The sequence below is a fragment of the Ammospiza caudacuta genome, chromosome 22 (assembly GCF_027887145.1).
Source record: "Ammospiza caudacuta isolate bAmmCau1 chromosome 22, bAmmCau1.pri, whole genome shotgun sequence".
NCBI classification, from domain to species: Eukaryota; Metazoa; Chordata; class Aves; order Passeriformes; family Passerellidae; genus Ammospiza; species Ammospiza caudacuta.
In genome coordinates, this window is record NC_080614.1 from 4,027,583 (window position 1) to 4,048,476 (window position 20,894).

Sequence of the window (20,894 nt, forward strand, 5' to 3'; positions counted from 1 at the left end):
AAATCCCCAATTTTTTTCTCTTTGGGAACAGGAACACTGTGGTGACCACCCCAAATCCCTGTTTTCTATTTGGGAACAGGAACACCCAAATCCCCATTTTCTCTTTTGGAACAGGAACACCGTGATGGCCGTTGCAAATCCCCAATTTTTTCTCTTTGGGAACAGGAATGCTGTCCTTCTCCTCCCAGACTCCAGCTGCCAGCAGAGCCCGTGGATTCCAGCCAGGACACCAAATCCCGGGGTAACTGGATAGGGAGCAAAAGCTGGGAGCTCCTGGGCCCCTCTCCTTGTCTGAAGTGCCAAGAAATCCCCTCCTGCTGCTGCTGCCGCCATGGGGGAAACGAGAAACCCGGCCAGAGACAAATCACCATCACCCTCAGCTCCCAGTGTGGGGTTTCCAACCTCCTGAACTCCCTCTTCATCATCTTCTGAACCCTCTCTTTCTCACTCCCTGAACCCCTTCTTTTCCCATTCCTGAGCTCACTCTTTTCCCCTCCTGAACCCCCTCTTTCTCTCCCCCATCCTGAGCCCCCTCTTTCCAGCCTCCTGAACCCCGGCTTTTTCCTCCTGAGTTCCCTCTTTCCCCCATCCTGAATCCCCTCTTTTCCCTCTCCTGAACCCTCTCTTTCCAATCTCCTGAGTCCCCTCTTTCTTTCCCACCTCCTGAATTCCCTCTTTCCCCGCTCCTGAGCTCCTTTTTCCCCTCCTGAACCCTCTGTTTTTCCCCTCCCAAGCTCCCTCTTTCACATCTTCTGAACCTCCTCTTTCTCCCTCCTGAACTCCCTTTTTCCTTCCTCCTGAGCTCCTTTCCCCCCCTCCAGAATCCCCTCTCTCCCATCTCCTGAGCTCTCCTGAGCTCCCTCTTTTTCCCCTCCTGAGCTCCCTCTTTCTTTCCCCCTCCTGAACTCCCAAATTGTTTCCCCCTTCCTGAACCCCCTCTTTCCCCCATCCTCAACCCCCTCTTTTTCCCCTCCTGGATCCCCTCTTTCCAACGTCCTGAATCCCCTCTTTCCCATCTCCTGAGCCCTCTCTTTTTCCCCTCCTGAACCTCCTCTTTCCAACCTCCTGAACTCCCTCGTTTCCCTCCTGAGTTGCCTCTTTCCCATCTTCTGAACCTCCTCTTTCCCACCCCCTGAGCCCCTTTCCCCCCTTCCTGAACTCCCAAATTCTTTCCTCCCTCCTGAACCTCTTTGTTTCCATCTCCTGAGCTCCCTCTTTCCAACCTCCTGAGCTCCCTCTTTCTCACGTCTTGAACCCCCTCTTTTCCCCCTTCTGAACCCCCTCTTTCCAACCTCCTGAACCCTCTATTTTTCCCATCTCCTGAGCTCCCTCTTTTCCACCTCCTGAACCCCCTCTTTCCCCAATCCCAAGCCCCTCTTTTCCCCCTCCTGAACCCCCTCTTTCTCACCTCCTGAACCCCCTCTTTCCAATCTCCTGAGCCCCCTCTTTCTTCCCCCCTCCTGAACTCCCTCCTTCCCACCTCCTGAGCTCCTTCTTTCTTTCCCCCATCCTGAGCCCTCTCTTTCCCACCCCCTGAACCCCCTCTTTCCCCCATCCTGAACTCCCTCTTTCCCACCCCCTGAACCCTCTCTTTTCCCCCTCCTGAACTCCCTTTTCCAACCTCCTGAACCCCCTCTTTCCACCTCCTGAGCTCCCTTTTCCCCCTCCTGAGCCCCCTCTTTCTTTTCCCGATCCTGAATCCCCTCTTTTTCCTCTCCTGAACCCCTCTCTTTCCAATCTCCTATGCCCCCTCTTTCTTTCCCACCTCCTGAACCCCCTCTTTCATTCCCCCCTCTTTCTGTCTGTCTGATCCTTCCCCTTGCAGACAGGACCCTCAGGCAGTTGGAAGGGTGGAATTTTCCTGGGATTTCCCTGGAATGCCCCAGCAGAGCCGGATCGTGCTCAGCAAAACTGATAAATCACACAGAGCACCCCATAAAGAGACCCCCCCAAAAACTTCCCTAAAAAAGGACAAATCCAGGAATTCTTCATCCTGCTGGGAGCATTTCTCATCTCCTTCCACTAGGAACAGCAGAGGGCTTGGAAAGGCAGGAATTTTTTGATCAGGGAATGTAAAGCAGTCGGGAAATAACCTGGGTTAGGCTCTCAGCACACAAAGGGAACAGACGAATTTCCACACCGATATCTTGGCCCTCACATGATTAAAAGCTCTGGGAAAATGGGAATCTCCTCTTCCTGGGGGTGCAAAGCTCTCTTTTCTTCAGGCCTGCCAGATAAAGGCTCCTCTCTTTCCCATACAAAGGGCTTATGGGCTCAGGGATATCTGTCCCCAGCCTGAGCCTGGGGGCAGGGGAATTTGGGATTGGGATAAGCGCAAGAAAAGCCACGGTCTGGTCCTTTCAAGGAACCCCTGATTCTGCAGGACTGGGCAGGAGAGGATGAAGGGAAATGGAAATTGCAGGATGGCCTTCTCTGCGCCTGGGGCTCATCCCAGGCATCTCATCCCCGCCTTATTCCATGGGGATAAATTGCACTTGGGATCATCTGAGTTAATCCTGGGCCCTGGCCCAGCTAACCCAGGCCTGCCTTTCAATCCCAGGCTGTATCCTCTGAGCCTGAGCCCAGGGCTCTCAGAAATCCCTTGTCAGAGGGATATCTGCCTATTCCCCCACAAATGTCCCTGTTTGGAGCAATAGCCAGCCCTGTGCCAGTCACATTTCAGTATTTTCCCATCCAGTCCCGTGCCATTCAATACTTCAATATTTTCCCATCCAGCCCTGTGCCATTCAACATTTCAACATTTTCTCATCAAGCCCCATACCAGTCACATTTCAATATTTTCCCATCCAGCCCCATACCAGCCACATTTCAGCATTTTCTCATCCAGCCCCATACCAGTCACATTTCCATATTTTCCCATCCAACCCCATGCCAGTCAATATTTTAATATTTTTCCATCCAGCTGTGTGCCAGTCAATATTTTAATATTTTCTCATCCAGCCCCATACCAGTCACATTTCCGTATTTTCCCATCCAACCCCATGCCAGTCAATATTTTAGTATTTTTCCATCCAGCTGTGTGCCAGTCAATATTTTAATATTTTCCCATCCAGCTCCATGCCAGTCACATTTCAGTATTTTTCCATCCAGCCCTGTGCCAGTCACATTTCAAAATTTCCTCATCCAGCCCTGTGCCAGTCACATTTCAATATTTTCCCATCCAGCTTTATGCCAGTCAATATTTTAATATTTTCTCATCCAGCCCCATGCCATTCAATATTTCAGCATTTTCTCATCCAGCCCCATACCAGTCACATTTCCATATTTTCCCATTCTGCCCTGTGCCACTCACATTTCAATATTTTCCCATTCTGCTCTGTGCCAGCCACAGTTTTCCCACTCAAACCCAAAAGTGGGGATTTGAACCATTCCAGAGAAGTGCAAAGTTTCCCCCTTTCCACTGACACTCCGTGTTTGTTTCCACACCCAGACTGCTGGACCTTAACTCCACACCCCTGATGTCCCTGTTTGTTGGACTTCAAACCCCTGCAGCTTTTCCATTCCAGGTGCCCACCTCGTTTCTCCTCCTCATCTCAAATTATTTTGGTTTTCCATCCTAAATAAACTGATCCCTGTGAAAAAACTGCTGCCCTCCACACAACTCCATATCCCACGAGCGACCAAGAGCGGAAAAAACGGGATTTGGTGTCCCTCAGGATAAGGACAAGTCCTGGCTGCTCATTTTCAGTTCCACTTGATAACAAAGGTGAGCTTGGAGACTCCTTTCCTCCTCCAATCTCACCAGGATTGTCTGCACGAGTTTCCCCAAATCAAACCCCAAATCTGCATCTCTGAGCTCAGCTCCGTGTCCAGCCAGACCTGGAGGAGCTCCAGGTTGTGCCTAAATCAGCCAGCCAGGATGAGCTGTGGAGTCCACCCAAGGTGTGCTGTCCTTGGGCTCACCCCCAGCACCACAGGGCCCCCCCTGCTCCGCGGTGGTTTTGGGGATGCTCCAGGTGTTGGGGTTCTGTCACAGACATCTTTTATGAAAAATCCTTTCCTTAGGGTTTTTCCTCCTGAGAAGCTGTGAGGCCTCAGGAACCAAATGTAAACATTGATTATCTGCTGCTGTGGAATGCAACAGGTGCATCTGGGATTGGCCCATCTTAGATGTTTATAATTAATGGCCAATCACAGCCCAGCTGGCTTGGACAGAGAGTCCAAGACAGAGCCTTTGTTATCATTCTTTCTGATTCTATTCTTAGCTTAGCCAGCCTTCTGATGAAAACCTTTTCTTCTATTCTTTTAGTATAGTTTTAATGTAATATATATAATAAAATAATAAATCAGCCTTCTGAAACATGGAGTCAGATCCTCGTTTCTTTTTTCAACATAAGACCCCTGTGAACACCATCATAGGGATCCCCTCACCCCAACCTGGCTGTGGGAACGACCAGCAGGACAGAGCTGCTGCTCATTAACAAACCAACTAATTGCTCTGCCTGCAGGAATTCCTGACCACAACAACCACCATGCCATCAACAACCACACCAACACCAACCCCAACCCCAACAACCGCGGTGCCGGCTCATTGCAGATATCTTTTGTGAAAATCCTTTCTTAGGATTTTTCCTGCTGAGAAGCTGAGAAGCTACAGCAACAAAATGTAAACAATGCTTATCTGCTGCTGTGGAATGCATCACGTGTGTCTGTGATTGGCCCATCTTGAATGTTTGCAATTAATGGCCAACCACAGACCAGAGAGCTTGGACTCTCTGTCCGAGGCACAGATCTTTGTTATTGATTCCATTCTATTCTTAGCTAGCCTTCTGAGAGGAAACCTTTCCTTCTATTTCTTTTTAGTACAGTTATAATACAATATATATATATCATAAAATAACAAATCAAGCCTTCTGAACATGGAGCCAACATTCTCATCTCTTCCCTCATCCAAGAACCCCTGTGACCACGGTCACACCGGCTCTCCACGACATCCCGGAGCTGTCGGAAGGCGGAGGAGGCTGGAAAGGGGCACCTACCTGCGGGGAGAGGCCGTTGCTGACAGGGTTCATGTGGTTGGTGGGCGCTGCGGCGTTCATGAAGCTCTCGGAGTAGCTGGAGAAGCTGTGCCGGGCGCCGTAGGCAGAGCCAGAGTCGGCGGCGGCGGCCAGGCCGCCCTGGTGCATGGTGGAGGGCGGCAGCGGCTGCGGCCGGTGCACGGTGCTGCCGCCGTCTGCGGGGACACAGGGACACACACGGGCTGGGATCCTCCCAGAAACCCCTGGGACATCCCTGGGACACCCCCAGGAGACCCCTGGGACACCCCCGTGAAACCCCTGGGACACTCTTGGGACACGCCCAGGAAACCCTTGGGAAACCTCCAGGAGACCCCTGAGAAACCCCAGAACACCCCCAGGAGACCCTGGGAAATCCCTGGGAGACTCCTGAGATATTCCCAGGAAACCCCTGGGAGACCCCCAGGAAATTCTTGGGAAACCCCCAGAAGACCCCTGGCAAACCCCGAAACACCCCTGGGAGACTCCTGAGATACCCCCAGGAGATCCCCGGGAGACTCCCAGGAAACCCTTGGGAAACCTCCAGGAAATGCCCCAGGAAACCCCCAGGAGACCCCTGGGAAACCCCAAGGAAACCCCTGGGAAACCCTCGGGAAACCCAAGAATGGCGGCTTGGCCATCCTGGGACACAGCAGCTCCACACTTGGCCAAGTCTGGGTTTTGACTTCGTTTTCTCCCCCAAAAAGAGCCACGAATTCCTTGGGAAAGGGCAAAGGCAGCTGGAATTAACAATGTTCCTTCCACTGGAATATTCTCACCACTGAACCCCAGATTGGAGATTTACCCACCATGAGGTAAATCCCACATAATTTGAGTAAATAACAAATAATAAATAGAGTAAATGCCCAATTTACAAGGTAACTAATTAACAATATTCCTTCCACTGGAATATCCCTGCTGCTGAGCCCCAGATTGGAGATTTACCCACAATGAGGGATCACCCACACAATCCCAATTTACTGGGATGTGCTCCACGTCCAAAACTCCAGCTATGGGACACGGGGACACAGCAGAAGGGACGTGGGATAGAGAACAGAAGAATTTCCATTGACTTCATGAAAAACCCCAATTTCCCCAACAAAACAAAACCCACAAGGGGCTCCCAGCTATCCCAGGATGTCCCAGCCCAGAAGGGCCCAAGGAGAGAATCGGGGGTGGTTTGGAGGGGACCCCAAAGCCCTCAGTGAAGGGGGGGGCAGGGGAACAGGGGGCTCACCTTGGGAGATGGTGGTGCTGGGGTAGGACGAGTCGGGCAGCTGGTACGGGGGCAGCGCCGGCATCCCCGTGGGCGGGAAGCCCCCCGGCAGCAGGTGGTTGAAGGCTGCCAGCTGGTTGGCCCCGGCCTGCTTGCGCCAGCGCGCCCGCCGGTTGCTGAACCACACCTGGGGGGACAGAGAACAGCCCGTGGGTGACGCCTGAGTAATGTTTGTAACACCTTGGGGACAGGAAAAGCCACACCTGGGGGGACAGAGAACAGCCCGGGGGTGACGCCTGAGTAATGTTTGTAACACCTTGGGGACAGGAAACACCCCACGGGTGACACCTGGGTAATGCGTGTCACACCTGGGGGACAGACAACACTGTGTGGGTGACATCTGAGCAATGCATGTCACACCTGAGCAATGCATGTCACACCTGGGGACAGAGAACACCACATGGGTGACACCTGAGCAATGCCTGTCACACATGGGGGAAGGGAAACATCCCACAGGTGACATTTGAGCAATGTCTGTCACACCTGGGGGGACAGAGAACAGCCCGTGGGTGACACCTGAGCAATGTATGTCACACCTGAGGGGACAGAGAACACCCCACAGGTGAGACCTGAGCAATGCCTGTCACACATGGGGAAAGAGAACACCCCGTGGGTGACACCTGAGCAGTGTCTGGCACACCTGGGGGACAGAAAACACCTGAGCAATGCCTGTCACAGATGGGGGACAGAGAACATCCCACGGGTGGCACTTGAACAATGTATGTCACACATGGGGGTCAGGAAATGCCCTGTGGGTGACATCTGAGCAGTGCCTGGCACACCTGAGGGGACAGGAAACACCCCATGGGTGACACCTGAGTAATGCCTGGCACACATGGTGGGACAGGAAACACCCTGTGTGTGACACTGGAGCAATGTATGTCACACATGGGGGCCAGAGAACACCCCGGGGGTGACATCTGAGTAACACATGTTACACATGGGGGACAGAGAATACCCGGTGGGTGACACCCGAGCAATGCCTGGCACACCTGGGGGACAGAGAACACCCCGTGGGTGACACCTGAGCAATGTTTGTCACACCTGGGGGATAGAAAACACTCCACAGGTGACACCTGAGTAATGCCTGGCACACCTGGGGGGATGGGAAACATCCCACAGCTGACACCTGAGCAAAGTATGTCACACCTGGGGGACAGAGAACGCAGAGAACACTCCATGGGTGACACCTGAACAGTGTCTATCACACCTGGGGGACAGAGAACACCCCACGGGTGATACCTGAGGAATGTATGTCACACCTGGGGGACAGGAAAAGCCACACCTGAGGGGACAGGAAACACACCGTGGGTGACACCTGAGCTGTGCCTGTCACACCTGGGGGACAGAGAACACAGAGAACACCCCATGGGTGACACCTGAGCTCTCCCTGTCACACCTGGGGGACAGGACCCTGCAGGTCACTGAGCTCTGCCTGTCACACCTGCCAGCAGCACCCTCTGGCCAAAGCCAAGCCCAGGCTCAAGCTGCTCCTGGACCATAGTAGGTCCTTCACCCTGGAGTGTGGACATGAATCCCACCACCCCTCCTCACTTCCCTCTCCCTGCTGACCCCACACCCCCATCCCCGTCCCCACCCAGGATTTTGGGTGGATCCTCGCAGGATTTTGGGTGGATGCTGCTCCCAGCTGTGGGGGTGGACAGGGATTCACAGAATGACCAGGTTGGAAGAGACCTTCAGGATCAATAAGTCCAACCCAGCCCCAACACCTCAACTAAACCCTGGCACCCAATGCCACATACAGGGATGGTGACTCCGCCACCTCCACGGTTCCTGGAATCCCCAAAATTCAGAGAATTCACAGAATTCCCTCAAATTCACAGAATCATCAGGCTGGAAGAGGCCTACAAGATCATCGAGTCCAACCCAGCCCCATTACCTCAACTAAACCCTGGCACCCAGTGCCACACCCAGGCTTTCTTAAACACATCCAGGGATGGTGATTCCATCACCTCTGCCGGCAGAACATTCCAGAACTTTATCACCTTTCTGTAAAAACCTTTATCACCTTTTCTGTAAAAAACTTTCTCCTAATATCCAACCTGTATTTCCCTTGGTGCAGCTTGAGGCTGTGTGCTCTGGTTCTGTCAGTTCCTGGAGAAAGTGTCCAACCCCACCTGAGCACAGGCACCTTTCAGAAAGTTCTAGAGAGTGTTAGGATTACCCCTGAGTCTCCTTTTCTCCAGGCTGAACACCCCCATCTCCCTCAGTTGTTCCTCACAGGGTTTGTGCTCCCAGCCCCTCTCCAGCCTCGTTGCCTCCTTTGGATGTCCTCAAGCTCTCCAAGTCCTTCCCAAATTGAGGTCCCACACCCACAATGGGGTTTGTGCGTTCCCGAAAAGTCCATCCCAGGGAGATGCCCCCTGCCACCTGGCCCTCCCCGTTATCTGCGAGGCTGGGAATTCTGCCGGAGGATTAAGGGCCATAATAGCGGCACTGTTAGGAGGGATCAATGGCCAGATTAGCATCGTGCTCGCGGTGTTAGACAAGCTCGAGAGATGGACCCGCCCCGCAGGGAGATCGGGGCTCGGCTCCTCTCAGAGCCCTGCCCTGCCTGCAATGATGCCTCAGGTTTAGATTTTATATTTTCCAGGTCCTGTTCCGCTTTAGTGTGTGGGTCTGGGCTTTATTTTAGGGATGGGAAGTAAGGACACGGGGCAAACAAACCCCCGGAGCAGCCAGGATTAGCAGGGCTCCGAGCAGTGCCCTTGTACAGCTGAGTCACAGCTCAGCTCAGCAAAGAGATGGACACACCTCGGGATAACAGCCCTGAAATCTTCCCCAGCTTTTCCACCCTCGGTGTTCATGGAATTGCACCGAGCTCTGTGCTGGCACCAGCCCCAAAACGCTTTGCCACCGATGCCTCAGGTTTAGATTTTCTGGTTTTCAGATTCTGTGCTGATATCTCAGGTTCAGCTTTTCTATTCTTCAGATTCTGTGCTGATATCTCAGGTTTAAATGTTCTGTTTTTCACATTCTGTGCTGCTTTGGTGCATGGGTCTGGGCTCACATCAGGGCACGGTGAGCTCTGCACAGAGCAGGGAGACAAAACAATTCCTGCTCTGCTGGCACCAAGGACAAATGATCCAAATCTCAGCCCAGGAGCACAAACAACGTGGAATGGAGAGAGAAAAACAAGGATGGGATTGCATGGGCTAAAGCTGGAATTGGACAATGAACTGCAAGATGCAAATGGAGCAGAATTTATAACAGTGAGAGACCCCATGAGCGGTTGTGCATTTTGTGACGATTTTGGTTCATTTTGTACCATTTTGTGTTCATCTTGGACTAATTTTGTGACATTTTGGGTTCATTTTGTGCCATTTTGGGTCCATCTTGGGCTCATTTTGTGACATTTTGGTTCATCTTGAGTTCATTTTGTGACCATTTTGGTTCATCTTGGGTGCAGCCCTGGCTGGGCTCTTGTGCTGCCCAAGGTGGATCCATTGAGGGGATCCTTTCAATAAATCCCTATTTTATTCTTTAACTCTGTCCAGTCTCTGTTCTAGCTCAGCCTTCCCAAGGCATCAGCAGGAGCTCTGCAGCCAGCCTAGAATGTTGCTGCAACCTCTGCATTAAAATAAACCCAGCCTAAACACTGGAGCAAAGCTGAGCTCAGCTCTGCTGCTTCACCTGCGAGGCTCCAGAGGAGCTTTTGTAATTCCTGCTGCTGAACCCCAGAACGGAGATTTACCCAGAATTTGGGGTCACCCACACAACCTCCAATTTATGGGACGTGGTCTTAGGGGTTTGGCATTCCTGGTGGGTTTTACTGGGGGAAGTCTTCATTTCTGCAGGGTAAAAAGGGTTTCCTAAATGTTTTATCAGGAGCAATCCCATTTCTGCAGAGCAAAAAGGGTTTCCCAAGTGTTTCACTGGGGAATTCTCCTTTCTGCAAGGTAAAAAGAGATTCCCAATGTTTTACCAGGGGGAATCCCTTTTCTGCATGATAAAAAGTGGTTCCCAAGTGTTTTATTGGGAGCAATCCCATTTCTGCAGGATAAAAAGAGATTCCTAAGAATTTTATCTGGGGAAATCTCCTTCTGCAGAGCAAAAAGCGTTTCCCAAGTGTTTCACTGGGGAAATCTCCTTTCTGTAGGGTAAAAATGGTTTCCTAAATGTTTTATTGGGAGCAATCCCATTTCTGTAGGGTAAAAAGGGTTTCTCAAGTGTTTCACTGGGGAAATCTCCTTTCTGCAGGGTAAAAAGGGCTTCCCAAGTGTTTCAATGGGGAAATATTCTCTCTGCAAGGTAAAAAGGGTTTCCCAAGTGTTTTATCGGGGAAAATCTCCTTTCTGCAGAGCAAAAAGAGCTGCCCAAGCTGCCTGGTGGGCTGGGTTTGCTCCATTTCAGCACAGAGGGCTCTCAGGTCTGTTCTGTTTGGGGTTCACGAGGATAAGCTTTCAGGCCAGATGAGAACACAGCTGCTGAGCTTTGGGAGGCCTCAAGAGCTGCAAAACACGATTGAATTTCACAGCAATGGGAAAAAAACTGAGCAAAAATCAGGAGTGGGGGAAACCCCCCCTCCTTCCATCAGGTTCCCAAGCTGCTCAGCCTCAGAGCAGGAGCTGGGCTTGAAAAGGGTTCCCACACCTTGAGGGCCAACCTCAAACTCCCTTCCCAAATCCTGCAGAACTAAACCCAAACTCCCCCAAATCTGCAGAACCAACCCCAAACTCCCTTCTCCAAATCCTGCAGAGACAACCCCGAAATCTCTTCCCCAGGTGCTGCAGAACCAACCCCAAACTCCTTTCCTCAAATCCTGCAGAACCAAACTCAAAATTAATTCCAAAATCCTGCTGAAAAAGCCCCAAACTCTCTTCCCCAGCTGCAGCAGAAACAACCCCAAACTCCTTTCCTCAAATCCTGCAAGGCTACCCCAAACTCCATTCCCCAAATCTGCAGAACCAGCCCCAAACTCCCTTCTCCAAATGGTGCAGAGACAACCCCAAACCCCCTTCCCCAGACACTGCAAAGCCAACCCCAAACTCCTTTCCCCAAATCCTGCAGAACCAACCCCAAATTCCCTTCTTCAAATCCTGCTGAAAAACCCCCAAACTCCCTTCCTCAGACACTGCAGAACCAACCCCAAACTCCCTTCTCCAAATGGTGCAGAGCCAACCCCAAACTCCCTTCCCCAGACACTGCAAAATCAACCCCAAATTCCCTTCCCAAATGCTGCAGAACCAAACCCCAAACTCCCATCTCCAAATGGTTCAGAACCAACCACAAACTCCCTTACCAAACCCTACTGGAAAAACCCCAAAATCCCTTCCCCAAATCCTGCAGAACCACCCCAAACTCGTTACCCAGACACTGCAAAATCAACCCCAAACTCTTCCCCAGACACTGCAGAACCAAAACCAAACTCCCTTCTCCAAATCTTGCAGAACCAACCCCGAACAAACCATCTCCCTTTTGCAAATCCTGCTGAAAAAGCCCCAAACTCCCTTCTTCAAATCCTATGGAAAAAACCTCAAACTCCCTTCCCTAAATCCTGCAGAACCAACCCCAAACTCCCTTCCCAGACACCACAGAACCACAGTCCCACAAGCCCCAAACAGGATCCCAGTCTCAAAGTGGGCATCTTTCTATTGAGTTCCCTACAAACAATTCCTCATTCCTAGGTGTTGTTCTTACAGGAAAAGGCAATTTTCACTCAGGAGGTTCTGCCTCCCCTTCCTGTCTGCTGGGCAGGGTCCCCTGAGCTTCCCCTCGGGGTTGGTTTGGGGTTCCTGGATCTGTTCCCCCTTTCTGGGCTGCTATGGAGTTCCCTGTGGGGTTACTGTGGGGTTCCTGGATCTGTTCCCCATTTCTAGGGTGCTTGTGGTGGCCATTTGATCAAACCCCACTTTCTGGGGTTGTTCTGGGGTCGCTCTAGGTTTCCCTGTGGAGCTCCTCTGGAGTTTCTGGATCTGTTCCCCTTTCCTGGGGTTGCTCTTGGATCTGTTCTTGGTTTCTTGGGTTGCTCTGGGGTTCCCTGGACCTGTTCCCCATTCCTGGGGTTGCTCTGGCGTTACACAGGGGTTCCCTGTGGGGTTTCTGGATCTGTTCCCCACTTCTAAGGTGCTCTGGGGCTACTCTGGGGTTCCTGGAATCTGTTCCCTGTTTCTGGGGTTGCTGTGGGGTTGCTGTGGGGTTCCCTGGATCTGTTCCTCATTCCTGGTGTTGCTCTGGGGTTCCTGGGCTGCTCTGGGGTTCCTGTGGTCCTCAAGGGTCACTCTGGGGTTGCTCTGGGATGGCTTTGGGGTTCCCTGTGAGATCACTTTGGGGTTGCTCTGGGGTTCCTGAGGTTGCTCTGGGGTTCCTGGGCTGCTCTGGCCCCATTTTACCAAACCCCTCTCCAGGCCCGCGGTGCCTCAGGCAGGCCCCAGGCCCAGCCAGGCCCCATTTCCCGCTGCTTTTCACACCATGAACACCAGAACCCCCTGGCTCCCTTCATGGTGCCTGTGAGCTCTGGGAGGTTTGTGGGGCCCTGGCAGGTCCTTGGCACCCAGCCCTGCCTGCCCAGAGCCCTCAGAGGGTGACAGAAATGGGTCACCCCCGTCCTGTGAGCTCCGGGCCAGCGGGGCCAGCGGGGCCGCGGCTCCTGGCACCCAAACACCCCAAATCTGGGACAGGGCTGAGGGGACAGCCCTGAATGGACCCCGAGCACTTTGCATTCATCCTGCCCTGTCCATGGAAGGTTCTGGGAGCGGGGAGCAGCACAAAGGAATAAAGGAATAACCTAAATAACCTTTTGTGTGCCCTGGTCGTGCAAAGAGGATCCCCCGGGCCTTTTTTGGTCCTGCACGGGTGGAAATTCCAGTGTGGAACTGGGGCTGTGGGACTGCTCTGCTCCTGAAATGTCACCCCCTTCCACTCCCACAGCTTGGGGGTTCCTGGTGCTTAGGAGAGAAATAAACTTTGTCTTTGCAGAGGAAAAGCAATGGAATAAACCTTGTCTTTGGAGAGAAAAATGGGAGAAAGAAACCTCTTTGCAGAGGAAAAGGAGAGAAAGAGATCTTGTCTTCTCTTGTCAGAGAAACAGTAGAGAAAGAAACCCCTTTGAAGGGGAAAAGTGAGGAATAAACCTCCTTGCAGAGGAAAAGGAGAGGAAGAAATGTTCTCCTTGCAGAGGAAAAGGAGAGAGAGAAACCTCTTTGAAGAGGAAAAGGAGAGAAACAAACCTCGTCTTTGCAGAGAAGGAGAGAAAGGAAATTCCTTGAAGAGTAAAAGAGAGGAATAAGCCTCCTTGCAGAGGAAAAGGAGAGAAAGAAACCTCTTTGCAGAGGAAAAGAGAAGAAATAAACTTTGTCTTTGCAGAGGAGGAGAGAAAGGAAACTCCTTGCAGAGGAAAAGAACAGAAAGAAACCTCTTTGAAGAGGAAAAGAGGAGAAATAAATTTTGTCTGTGCAGAGGAAAAGTAGAGAAATAAACCTTGTCTTTGCAGAGGAAAATGAGAGAAAGAAATGTTCTCTTTGCAGAGGAAAAAATAGGAATAAACTTTCTTTGCAGAGGAAAAAAGAGGAATAAACCTTTCTTTGCAGAGGAAAGGGCTGGGGCTGGAAGAGCCACCCTACAAAGATCAAGATCCCAGTGCAGAGATCAGCACATCAAAGTCCAGCACCTGCAGCAAAACCAGGGCCAAGATCCGAATCCAGCACAGAGAGAGGAAGAGGAAGGTGCCAAAGCCACCCCAGCAATTTCTGGCCTCCCCAAGGGTGGGAAAGTTCTTTTTCTTTTCTCAACCAAAAGCCAGAGACTGCAAATCCAGCTGGGAGGAGGTGGAAGAAGATGTGGAGTGAGATGTTCTAAGGTGGGACAGGAGGATTTGGCTGCCCTGGGGTCTGATTTGTGTGATCAAAACACAGCTCGGAACAGATTTGTGCCGTTTCACGGCCCGTGTGAGGGGATTTTTGTCTCATTTACACTTTCAATCTGTTCGGGATTAAAATCCACCTGTGCGAGAGCGGCGCCTCCCGCCCTGCCTCCCCCACGCGGTGTCATTCCTTTGTTTTATCGGAGATAAAAGGATCCTCAGGATCCCTTTACAGCCAGGTAGAGCCACCCTGGGGATGAGCCTTTTTGCTCTGCAGTATTGGAGAAGAAAGGGAAGATAAACTCCAAGGGAGAGGATTATCAGCCAGGAAATCCAGTTCCTAATTACGCTCCTCCTGTGACTCCAGGAAAACTGTTGCTTTTGGGATTGAAATCAAGCAATTTGAGTCCTTACACAGGTTAAACTGAGGATAAACCCCCTATTTTTTCACATTTTGGGCCATTTCCACACTCAGCCAGCTGAGACTGAGCCTCTTTCTCACTGGAAGGTGCCGGAGCCAGTGCAAGATCTTGGTGCTTGCTGGAGCCAAACAAATGAAAAATTATAACATTAAAAAATCCACCTGCACCAAAAGAGGTTCTCAGGAGGTGAAAGAAGGTCTTCCCACTGAGCCTGGCTGGAGGCTGCAGCCCCACGAATATGTGCCATATTGTTAGTAAATTATGTCAATATATCATTATATTCTATATTATATTCTATGTTATTATATCTTATAAATAGATTATTTTATTATTCTATTTATTGTCAATAAAGTATTTAATATTTAATATAATTTTATTTCTTTTATAGTAACATTAATATTTAATATTTATTTTATTAGTATTTGATGTTATTATAGATAATCTATATTATTTACATTATAAATAGTTTATTATCTTATTTATTGTTAATAAAGTAATTTAATATTATTATATATAATCTATATTGTTATATATTATAAATATTTTATTATTTTATTTATTGTTAATAAAGTAGTTTAATAGTATTATATACAATCTCTATTATTATATATTATAAATAATTTATCGTTTTATTTATTGTTAATAAAGTAGTTTAATATTGTTATATATAATATATTATTGTACATAATAAGTATTTTATTATTTAATTTTTTTAATAAATTAAATTTTAATTTTTCATTTTATTGCCCAAACAGGTCTATTCTGCCCCTCATTCGTCACCCCGAGAAGAAAAAGCAGAGCCTCTGCAGCTAATGACGTTTGCAATTCCTCCCCTTCCCCCAGCTCAAAGGTGGCTGGGGCCTTTTATGCTCATAAATCATTTTATTGGTGGTTGAAATCCCGAGGCTGGAGCAGCTCGCTGTAATGCGAGGTGCACTTCAAAGGGAACCTGCCTTCAGTTCCCGCCTGCTCGGGGTTTATCAGCCCCGAAAGATTCCCTGCCACGGGATCCTGTTACACCATGGCGAGCCTGGCGTGGAGCCTGGCCCGCCGCAACCGCACGGAGGAGGGAGAGGAGGGAGAAGAGGAAGGCTGGGAGCTGCCAGGGAGGTTTCTCTGAGGCTGTGCTTACAAAAGGGTTCCCACGCCTTGGGGGCCAACCCCAAACTCCCTTCCCAAATCCTGCAGAGACAACCCCGAAATCTCTTCCCCAGATGCTGCAGAACCAAACCCAAACTCCCTTCCCCAAATCCTGCATAACCAACCCCAAAATCTCTTCACCAGACCCTGCAGAAGCAAACCCAATATCTGTCCCCCAAATCCTGCTGAAAATGCCCCAAACTCTCTTCCCCAAATCCTGCAGAACCAACCCGAAACTCCTTTCCTCAGATCTGCAGAACCAGCCCCAAAATCCTTTCCTCACATCCTGCAGGGCTACCCAGACACTGCAGAACCAACCCTAAACTCCTTTCTCTTAATCCTGCAGAGCCAACCTCAAACTCCCTTCCTCAAATCAGAACCAAACCCAAATTCCCTTCCCAAATCCTACTGAAAAAACCCCAAACTTCCTTTCCAGACACTGCAGAACTAGTCCCAAACTCCTTTCCTCAAATCCCACAGAACCAACCCCAAACTCCTTTCCTCAAATCCTGCAGAACCAACCCCAAACTCCCTTCCCAAATCCTCCTGAAAATACCCCAAACTCCCATCCCCAGAGACTGCAGAACTAAACCCAAAATCTCTTCCCCAAATAATACTGAGCCAACCCCAAATTCCCTCCCCAGACCCTACAGAACCAACCCAGAATTTGGGCCCGGCTCTTGGGGAAGAATCAGCAGCAGGAAAATCAGCAGCTGCTGGTTCTTCCCCAAAGCAGAGGAGCCGTACCTGCTGCTTTTGGGGTTTTCCCCACTGATCAGTTCCCAAATAATGCCTTAAATAAAGAAATGTGTCCTAGAAACCACCTGGCATTGCTGAGGAGGAGCAGAGATGGGATGGAAAAATCTGGGATGGAGATACCCAAGGAGTCCTTGTGCCACTGCACCTTGCTCAGCCATGCTTCTGAATGTCTTAAATATCCTGAATATCATAAATATCCTGAATATACTGGGTATCCTGGATATCCTAAATATCCTGGATATCCCTCAGGCCTCCCATCCCTGTGCCTTAGGTTGGAAATGGGGCTGTGTATTCTATTCCTATCTGTGGGGCAGTTAAATTCTGTAATTGGGCAGTTTTCTTTATCTCTTCCACAACCAGTAAGTGTCCCTGCATGGCTGATAAAATTCCATCATCCCATGGGGACATGCTCCACCCAGGGGAGGAGCCAAGTGTTCCTACCTGGATACAATCTGAGGTTTGGGACACTAAGGCAGCCTTTGCCCCCTGCATTCTGAGAGGAGCAGCTTTGTGCTGCCCTGCATTGCCTGAGGGAGCCCAGGCCCATCTCCAGCAGCCCTGGAGCTGCAGAGGAAAACTCCACCCTTCTCCAGTGTCACAGACATCTTTTATGAAAAATCCTTTCCTTAGCATTTTTCCTCCTGAGAAGCTGTGAGGCCTCAGGAACAAAATGTAAACAATGATTATCTGCTGCTGTGGAATGCAACAGGCGCATGTGTGATTGGTCTCGTGTGGTTGTTTCTAATTAATGGCCAATCACAGTCAGCTGGCTCGGACAGAGAGTCCAAGACAGAAGCTTTTGTTATCATTCTTTCTTTTTCTATTCTTAGCTAGCCTTGTGATGAAATCCTTTCTTCTATTCTTTTAGTATAGTTTTAATATAATATATATCATAAAATAATAAATCAAGCCTTCTGAAACACGGAGTCAGATCCTCGTCTCTTCCCTCATCCTCAGACCCCTGTGAACACCATCACACTCCAGGTTCCCTGCTCCAGCAGAACCACAGCTGGCACTGCAGGAGGGCTGAGCCACCATGGGATGGGACTGTGCCACCACCCTGACCCACAGCTCCTGTTCTGACTCTGTCAGTGTTGTTTTGTATTACTGCATTGGTTTTTTGACAGTTTGTTTTAGGTTTGTTTGTTTGTTTTAAAATTTTTCTTCCCTAGTAAAGAGCTATTATTCCTATTCTCATATCTTTACCTGAGAGCCCCTTAATTTCAAATTTATAACAATTCAGAGGGGGAGAGGAGGTTTACATTTTCCGTTTCAGGGGGGGCTCCTGCCTTCCTCAGCACACACCTGTCTTTTCAAACCCAGACACCCTGCTGGAGCAGCTGCCTGCCAGGATGGGGCTGGAGCAAATTATCCCAGCTCTGGGTCAGCTCCCACAATTTGTCAGACAAGGAGAGGAAAGGAAGGTCAAAAAGAGCCTCCTGTGGGAGGGGGAAAAAAAACCCTGTTGTGCTCCTGCTCAGCCTAATCAGGACTTGATGTGGGAGAAAGATGGATGGGGTGGATGAGGAAATAAATGGAAACAGGGCTGGGAAAGCCAAGGAGCTGCAGCACCTGTTTGTGCTCAGGGGCTGCAGGAACCAGGTGGGAAAGGCTCTTTTATGGCCTCAGCACACCCAGAAAGTTCCATGGGGTCAGCTGAGGGCTCTTCCCAGCTGGGAAAGGGGATTCTGCTGGGTCAGGGTCTCAACACGCCCCAAATATTCCAAAAGGTCAGCTGAGGGCCTTTCCCAGCTGGGGAAAGGATATTCTGCTGGGTCAAGGGATCAGGACTCCCAAATATTCCATAGGGTTGGCTGAGAACCCTTCCCAGTTGGAGAAAGGGGATTCTGCTGGGTCAGGGGATCAGGACACCGAAATATTCCATAGGGTTGGCTGAGGGCCTTTCCCAGCTGGAAAAAGGGGATTCTGCCTCAGGACACCCCAAATATTCCACAGGATCACCTGAGGGCCTTTCCCAGCTGGAAAAAGGGGATTCTGCCTCAGGACACCCCAAATATTCCACAGGGTCAGCTGAGGGCCTTCCCAGGTGGAAAAAGGGGATTCTGCTGGGTCAGAATACCCCAAATATTCCATGGGGGATTCCAAGGGGATTTTGCCAGGTCAGGGCCTCTCCCAAAACAGAGCAGAGCATTGTCCATCCTACCAAAAGCTGGAATTCAGGGGATGGAGGGGAGTTTTAGGGAGGAGCTGGGGAGACCCCAAGGATATTCCCTGCTCCATCCTTCCAGGTGGGATCCCCTGAATCCACACCACAGTGGGAACATTTCCTGTGCTGGCTGTGACACCAGGGACGTGGGAGCATCACCAAGGCCACCAAGATGATTCCTAAGAGAACAGGAAAAAAATTCCCAACAGGACACCCAGATTTGGGAACCCTTTGGGTTTTTTTCCTGCCGTCCCTGCTCTGGTTCAGTGCTGAGCTTCTTCCTCTGGTGGGTGATGCGGTGGAGATAAATATGAAATATGAAATATTCAATTTCAAACCAGGTTAGTGGAGCAGAACAAATGGCTCCTCACAAATGAGATTAACCAGGGAATTCAGCCTGAATTTCTGCCGGCACATCCCAGCTCCTGGAGGTGGCAGCTGCTTGTGGGATTGCAGTGAACAGGTGAGTAGGGTTTTTTTGGGGAAACCACCTGGTTTTGGTTAAGCAAACTCTTGTGAGCAGGGAACTATTTCACTGGGGCGTTGGTTCCTCCAGGGCTGCAGTATTCCTTAAAAACTTCCTCAGGGGAATGGGATAGGGAGGGCTGGGATAGAGGGGAGTAGGATAGGGGGGAATGGGATAGAAAGAAATGGGGTTGAGAGGAATGGGATAACAGGGAATGGGATAGGGGAGAGTGGGATAGAGGGGAGTGAGATTAGAGGGAATGGGATAACAGGGAATGGGACAGAGGGAATGGGATAGAGGGAATGGGATAAGGGGTATGGGATGGGAGGGTGGGAGAGAGGGGAATGGCATAGAGGGGAGTGGGATAAAAAGGAATGGGATAAAAGGGAATGGGATAGAAGGGAGTGGGATCGGGAGAGTGAGATAGAGGTAATGGGATAGAAGGGAATGGGATTGGAGGGAATGGGATAGGGGGAAAATGGGGTAGAGGGGAATGGGATTGCAGGGGAATGGGATAGAGGGGAGTGGGATGGGGGGAATGGGATAGAGGGGAGTGGGATAACAGGGAATGGAATAGGAGAGAATGGGATAAAGGGAAGTGGGATTAGAGGGAATGGGACAGAGGGAATGGGATAAAGGGGAGTGGGATAGGGGGAATGGGATAACAGGGAATGGGATAAAGGGGAGTGGGATAGGGGGAATGGGATAACAGGGAATGGGATAGAGGGGAATGGGATGGGGGGAAATGGGATAACAGGGAATGGGATAGGGGGGAATGGGACAGAGGGAATGGGATAGGGGGAATGGGATTTAGGGGAGTGGGATGGGGGGAGTGGGATAGAGGTTATCCCATTCCCCCTCTAACACATTCCCCTCTATCCCATTCCTTCTATCCCCTCCATCTCATTACCCTCTATCCCATTCCCTGTTATCCCACTCCCCTCTATCCCTCTTCCCTCTATCCCATTCTCTGGGATAACAGGGAATAGAGGGAATAGTGGGATAGAGCAAAGTGGAATAACAGGGAATGGGATAGAGGGTGATGGATAGAGGGGAATGGGATGAGGGGAATGGGATAGAGGTTCCACTTCCACATGAGCCATCCTAAAGCCAGGCCGAATCTCCCAGCCCCAAGCCCTGCCCTGCCCAGTGCCACAGCTTTACCCCTCAGCACAGAATTAATGATATTTATAAATAAAATAATATTTCCAGGGAACAAAGCAGCTTTTGGCCACTGTTTGCCATCAGTGTTTTCCAGCTTCACATTTTACAAGTTCTGTATGCCAGGGATGATTTCAGCTGGCAGAGGAGATACTGCTAAATTCAAATATAAACTTTATATAAATTATTATAATTTATATTAAATATAATTAAATATAAACTTTAAATCCATCTCTGTGTTTTGTTTCCCTGATTATCCCTGTCTAACCCTGTAAAGAAATAAAAAAGTATTCTAAAAATTTAATCACTTCTTGCCAAGGGTGATTTCAGCTGGCAGAGGAGATGATGCTAAACTCAAATATAAACTTGATATAAATTATTATAATTTTTATTAAATTCAAATAAAATATAAACTTTAAACCCATCCCTATATTTTGCTTCCCTGATTATCCCTGTCTAACCCTGGATCTGAGCACACCTCAGACCATGTAATGTAAAGAAACAAAAAAGCACTCTAAAAATTGTCCTCTAATTCTTATTACTCTTCCTTTTAATTACTGTTAATAAACTTTTCTAGATACCTTTTTAAAACTTTAAACCTACTTTACATTTCTCCTAATCCTACCTCACAACAAAAAAATAAATACATTAGTAATCACTCCCTTG

The 20,894-nt window shown here is 49.7% G+C and overlaps 1 protein-coding gene across 3 annotated transcripts in view; it reads right to left on the minus strand.

Moving 5' to 3' along the window:
* Window positions 1-20,894, minus strand: part of PAX7 (paired box 7) — a 142,475-nt gene that overhangs the window by 55,166 nt on the left and 66,415 nt on the right. For all 3 annotated transcript variants that reach the window (XM_058818712.1, XM_058818710.1, XM_058818711.1), the window contains exons 6-7: window positions 6,253-6,418; window positions 5,001-5,194 (exon numbers count right to left, since the gene is read on the minus strand). In XM_058818712.1, the coding sequence (XP_058674695.1) occupies window positions 5,001-5,194; window positions 6,253-6,418 (360 nt within the window). The remainder of the gene's footprint in view (window positions 1-5,000; window positions 5,195-6,252; window positions 6,419-20,894) is intronic.